The 6,634-nt window shown below is 32.9% G+C and overlaps 1 protein-coding gene across 1 annotated transcript; it reads right to left on the bottom strand.

Moving 5' to 3' along the window:
* Positions 1–445: 445 nt before the first annotated feature.
* On the bottom strand, positions 446–4,590 carry LOC109790882 (Pentatricopeptide repeat (PPR) superfamily protein). Its single transcript, XM_020350131.3, has 2 exons — positions 2,868–4,590; positions 446–2,340 (listed from the first exon to the last, which is right to left on the bottom strand). The coding sequence occupies exons 1-2, from the start codon at positions 3,325–3,327 to the stop codon at positions 896–898; spliced, it is 1,905 nt and encodes a 634-aa protein (XP_020205720.2). The 5' UTR covers positions 3,328–4,590; the 3' UTR covers positions 446–895.
* Positions 4,591–6,634: the final 2,044 nt, after the last annotated feature.

Here is a 6,634-nt window from a genome sequence, read left to right as displayed (position 1 = left end):
CTTTCAATGAGTGTTATAAATCAATTTATGCACTCTCCTTATGAAGAAAACCTTGAGGTAGTCTATCAAATTTTGAGGTACTTAAAACGCAACTCAGGTAAAGATTTTCTTTCAAAAAAAATACAATGAAACAAATGTTGTTTTCACTCATGCAGATTGGGCAGGTCCATCAATAACAAAAAATCTACCTTAGGGAATTGCACCCAGTGTGGGAAAACTCGGTAACTTGGAAAAACAACAAACAAGGAGTTGTTACTAGAAATAGTGCAAAAGAGAAATTTAGAGCAATGACCCAAGGAATTTGTGAAGGTCTACAAAATTATAGAGTTCTAGAAGAATTAGTATGACACTTGAACTCATTGAAGTTGTACAATGACAAGGCTACAATAAGCACAACTCAGAATCCTATTCAGCATGATAGGACAAAACATATTAAGATTGGACAAAACATATTAAGATTGATCATCACTTTATAAAAGAAAAATTTAGATGTTGGAATAATCTACTTACCATTTGTGTCTTCTAATCAACAAACAATTGACAATTTGACAAAGAAACTAAGAAGATCCATTTTTATTTTCTATATAAGCAGTACTTTTACTGCACAATAGTATATGACAGTTTTCCCTATTACTTTCTACAATCCAACTAAAGCTTTTTGATTCCTCTTAAAAATTACATTCCAGTGATAAATTACTCAATCCTAGTCACTAGTCAGTCTAGATTTCTTTGTTCACCTCAGCAATCTTCTTTGTTCCTCCTTTTCTCCGTGGAATTACAACTCTACTGTTAAACTATCTAATTTCAGTATCAAAACAGATTGAAGACCAAATCCCAAGAGCCTCTTTTTTCATGAATTATAGAAGTTCATCAAGTGATCTCTATCAAGATCTTCTCACCAGTAATCTCCACAGGAACATTTTCCTCCCACAATTCGATGAAACCGGTTTTTATCCCTCAAAGACACTTCTCTTCCGTAAATCTTTGACATATATTTAGCAAAATTATGGCAATCAACACAAATACGAAGATTTTTTATTACACGGATTGTCACACTTTCAGGAGTAGCAATTAGCCCAAAAGACAAAGCCAACTTTTCACTGTGGCTTAGAAGTATCTTCTCCTTCTGCTCTTCATCCACATCATGTAGAACACAACTCAAATCAGGAACATAACCAGCTTCTTTAAACCTGACCGATAATTCCTGCACTTTTGCAGATACTTCTTCTCTTCTTGGATGCGAACAATCACTAGCATGGAAAGTGTGAAGTACTTGATCAAGCTCAATCCAGCTTCTTCCAGGCTCTTTTATTACAGCCTTCTTCAACATCAGGTTCCTTAGTGATCTTACATCTTCCCATCTTCCAGCGGAAGCATATAAATTAGACAGAATAACATAATTGCCAGCATTTTCAGGCTCAATTTCAAGGAGCCGGTGACCCACATATTCACCAATTTCAACACTTGAATGAACACTGCAAGCACCTAAAAGGGAACCCCATATAGCAGCTGATGGTTCAAAAGGCATATTTTTGATGAACTCGAAAGCTTCTTCCACTCGACCAGCACGACCAAGCAAATCAACGACACACCCATAGTGCTTGGTCACTGGCTCAACACTAATTTTTCCACCGGTCATAGCATAAAAAATATCCATTCCCTTATCTTCTAGTCCTCCATGACTGCAACCAGATAACACGGCCAAAACTGTGACACTGTCAGGTTTGACTTTGTTTTCTTCTCTCATTAAATTGAAAAGCTCGAGCACTTCTCTTCCCTCTCCATGTTTGCTATACCCACCAAGCATCGCATTCCAAGAGATCACAGTTCTCTCGTGCATGGTATCAAATATCCTTCTCGCATAAGTGAGGTTTCCACATTTTGAGTACATGTCAATCAAAGAGTTTTGAAGAACCACAAATGAGGGAACTTCAGAGCGAAGAAGATGGTTGTGCACTTGCTTGCCATGATCAAGAGCAGCAAGTCCAGAAAGTGCAGTTAAAACACTAGTATAAGTAACATAATTTGATTGCATTCCTTCCCCTTGCAACCGGCGAAATAGCTCCAATGCTTCTTCATCCAGACCCAGTTGAGCATATCCAGAGATTATTGCAGTACAAGAAACTACATCTCTTACGGGCAAGCATTCAAATATTCTTCGAGCTTCATGAATTTTACCATGTTTGGCATACATATCAAGGAGTGAGCTTCCAACATACACATGTGCTTCGTACTTAAATTTTATGATAAGAGAGTGGATTTGCCTCCCTAAGATGAAACCAAAAGAACCTATACATGAAGGAAGCACAGTAGCAAAAGTGAACGCATTAGGTTCTGTACCTGCGAAAAGGCATAGCTTTTACCATTAGCACAGAAACCATTGCCACAACAGTGACCCGAAAATACAAGTCTCAACCCAGCACCCTAACTAAACAACAAAAATCTGCATCGCCTGCTTTCTCCTTATAACAAGCTCATCATAAGCTCAACAGGTTCCTCCAATTCAATGAAGGTCTATAACATTATTGACAACAATTAACTCCTTTTCAAAAGAATCTTAGTGTGTTTAGTTCCCCATCCATCCACATTAGTGTAAAACCACTTCAAAGGCAACACAAAAGAAACTATTAGTTTGATTGGGGATCTACATCCAACAGTGTCTAACCTGTTCCCAAACACACTATTGATATATAAAACTCCAAAAGCACCAACTTGGGTATAACAAGTGACAACCCTTCTTTCCTATGTAAAACCAAAAAATAAGCATTCATGAATCTATGTCACTTCTTTCCACTCCAAAATTACCAACAATAATCACCACTCTCATAAATATGAACTTGTACAAAGTGCAAGCAAGCCAAGAATACCTGATCTTAGCATCTGCACAAAAAGACTCAAGGCTTGATAGGCATACCCTCTCTGAGAATAAGCCGAGATCAGAGCCGTCCACGACACCACATTCCGGTCCGGCATTTCATCGAACACGCGGCGAGCATCTCCCAAAGAGCAACACTTGGCATAGAACACGACCAACCTTGTCCCCAGGTACACACAGGGAACAAAGTGAGTTTTGATCATGTGGGCATGGACTCTCTGCCCTTCTCTAAAGGCCCTTTTGGCCACACACCAGATTAAGAGTGTGTTGTAGTCTTGGAAGTCCATGTCATGGCCACAAAGGGCCATTTGCAAAAGGGCTTCTCTTAGAAGAGAGTTATTATGGCTTTGAGTGCTGAGAACGTGTGGCGGATTTGAAGGGAAAGATAGAAGACGCGAGTGTTGGAGTAAGGCTTTCTGTGTGGAAGACAAGACATGCTTCGCGCGAAGCATGCTTCGGAAATGATTAGGAGAAGATGACAGGTTCAAGGTTTCCGATTCAAACTTCGTACGAAAAAATGGCAGCAACTGTAATGGAGACTAAACTATAACATCATACAAGCATAAACTACGTGTGCTCATGAATCTTTTACTTGTATTTGTATAACATAATTTTTTAAGGCAATTTAATTGTTTTAATACATTAACTATTTAGAAATTATCTTAAATATATTTTAAAATAATTATTATCAAAATTAAATATTTATCTTTTTTAAAGATAAGAATCATTATAAATATATTTATTATAAAAATTTAAATATGTTCAATAAATCAATTTTTAAATTATTATTTATTAAAAAAAATTTAAATTACTTGATTAATATATATATATATATTTTAATTTACTACATGATATTAGTCCTTGTCTATTAAATAATAATATAAGGGGGTGTATTGGTTTAGGATTTCGTAAGATTTTAAAGGACTTTTTTTTTGAGTAAAAAAATCTATTGGTATTCAATCAAGATTTTATGTCACTTAAAAACAATCCAGTGATATTCAATTAGGATTTTCAAGATTTTTTAAAGAGTCCATTAAAATCCATTGGTATTCATTTGAGATTTTTTACAACTTAAAAATAATTCATTGGTATTCAAAAATATAAGGATTTTAAAGGATTGTTGTGTGAGAGGGATTTTGAAGAACTTTCTAGTGTTATCTATAAATACCAAATTCATAAAACAATCCCATCCAAACCCATCGGATTTTGAAGGATTGTTTGAAGTGACTTTTCAAGAATTTTCAAGTGAGTTTTTCATTTTTTTCTTTTTTATGCTCCTGTCTTCTCCATTTTTTCTCTGCTAATAATACTGCACTATTGTTCATTGCTCATATATAATATTGTAGTATTGTTCTCATCTCATTCCCCTATTTTGTGAAACTCCGATATGTAAATGATAGTGTCATTGATTTGCTCTATTTTTCTGTTCGTTCTCTTTAATTGACTTGCTTTATTTTATTCTATGTAGTTGAATTTGTTCCTTTATATAACACAAAAAAATGCTTAAAATTTTAACTTTTAAGTGGTAATTTTTTTTATAACACACGTCAAGCAAAGAAAAAAGTGAAAGATGAAATTGATATCATAATCTCTACAATATATATATATATAAGATGAATTTGTTAGGGTTTCTGTGAGTAGAATGAGATGAAAATTGATCATAGTTGGGGGAACAACCCTCTCAGCATAAAAATTGCGACTTATCTCATTTCCTTAAGTTTGTTACTCTTATTCCCCTCCTTTTATGAATCAACAATTATTTTATTTGTTTTACTATGAATTTTTCTTTTTATTTTTATATTGTGAAATTAGGACTTTTTTATATTTTAAAAAAATAAAATTAACATTATATATTTTAAAAAAGATGTTGCAGTATTTAATTTTTTAGGGTTTAAGATTTATGTCTTCATTAGCTTATTTTTTAAAAGAGGAAATATTGTTAAAATATTTGTTAGAATAATTTACATTCATAAATATTGTTAAAAATTATCATATAATATATAACTAAAATAATATATATATATATTCTATATATCTAAATGCTTATTCTTTAAATAATAATAATAATAATAATAATTATTATTATTATTATTATAATACTAATATTATATATATTGCATATGTAATTAGGTAAATATTTTTTTGGTGGATTGTGGATTTCCTAATCGACGCCAATTTTTAGTTCCATTTCGAGATGTAAGATATCATCTACAAGATTTTGCAGGTTAGGGTAATGACCCTGAAAATGAGAAAGAATTGTTCAATCTTCGTCATCCGTCTTTTAAGGAATGTGATCGAGAAAATATTTGGTATTTTTAAATCAAGGTTCACAATTTTTAAGTCAGCACCTCCATTTCTATTTAAGACACGAGTAGAACTTGTGTTAGTAAGTGTAGCACTACATAACTTTCTACATAAAGTATGTCGTTCTGATGAATTTCCAATTGAAGCGGTGGATGAACCTTCATCTTCAACATTACCAATTAATGAAAATCATACTTTTGAACCTATTATTCAAACCCAGGAACAAAAGCGAAAAGAAGCTAATACTTGGAGAACTAGTATACCTCTGGATATGTGGGTGAATGTTATTTAAGAGGATAAGATATTATGGAGAATTATTATTATTATTATTATTATTATTATTTATCTAGACATTTTTATTTTTTATTATTTTTGTCTTTGACTCTTTTTAAATTTGAATGTATGAATTTTTTTTTGAAATCTTATCAAATGTAAAAAATCCACGAAAATTCTACAAAATCCCACAGAATCCATTAAAATCCTGATTTAAAAGTCTTGCAGAATCCATTAAAATCCTGATTTCAAGTCTTGTAGAATCCTGCAAAATCTTAAAAGTCATGAAATCCTGCAAAGTCTTTTAAAATTCGCAGGATTTTTTTTAACTAAAAAAGTCCTTTAAGATCCTAATCTAATACACCCCCCTAAGACTCTCACTGATCACCCAAGTTGTGCAACCCTGGAGCGATAAGGCGGTTTGCAAACCTCAAGCAACAAAGCAGCCTCTCTCCTAAAACCAGAAGTCGTGACAAACTCATGTCGAATATCCTAAACAACCTCTCTGATATCCCTCGTGCCATGCGTAGACAAAGTGGTGACACTACTCCGATTTGAATCCTCCCCTACAATATTTTCTTTTCAGCCTCTCTTACAATATTAAGGGGGGTGTATTGGTTTAGGATTTCGTAGGATTTTAAAAGACTTTTTTTGAGTAAAAAAATTCATTGGTATTCAATCAGGATTTTATGTCACTTAAAAACAATCCAGTGGTATTCAATCAGGATTTTCAAGATTTTTTAAAGAGTCCATTAAAATCCATTGGTATTCATTTGAGATTTTTTACAACTTAAAAATAATCCATTGGTATTCAAAAATATAAGGATTTTAAAGGATTGTTGTGTGAGAGGGATTTTGAAGGACTTTCTAGTGTTATCTATAAATACCAAATTCATAAAACAATCCCATCCAAACCCATCGGATTTTGAAGGATTGTTTGAAGTGACTTTTCAAGAATTTTCAAGTGAGTTTTTCATCTTTTTCTTTTTTATGCTCCTGTCTTCTCCATTTTTTCTCTGCTAATAATATTGCACTATTGTTCATTGCTCATATATAATATAGTAGTATTGTTCTCATCTCATTCCCCTATTTTGTGAAACTCCGATATGTAAATGATAGTGTCATTGATTTGCTCTATTTTTCTGTTCGTTCTCTTTAATTGACTTGCTTTATTTTATTCTA

This window comes from Cajanus cajan, chromosome 7 (assembly GCF_000230855.2).
Source record: "Cajanus cajan strain Asha chromosome 7, NIPB_CcT2T_4, whole genome shotgun sequence".
Classification (NCBI taxonomy): Eukaryota; Viridiplantae; Streptophyta; class Magnoliopsida; order Fabales; family Fabaceae; genus Cajanus; species Cajanus cajan.
Note: the sequence above shows the minus strand (reverse complement) of the source record. Positions and strands in the feature narration are given on the sequence as shown.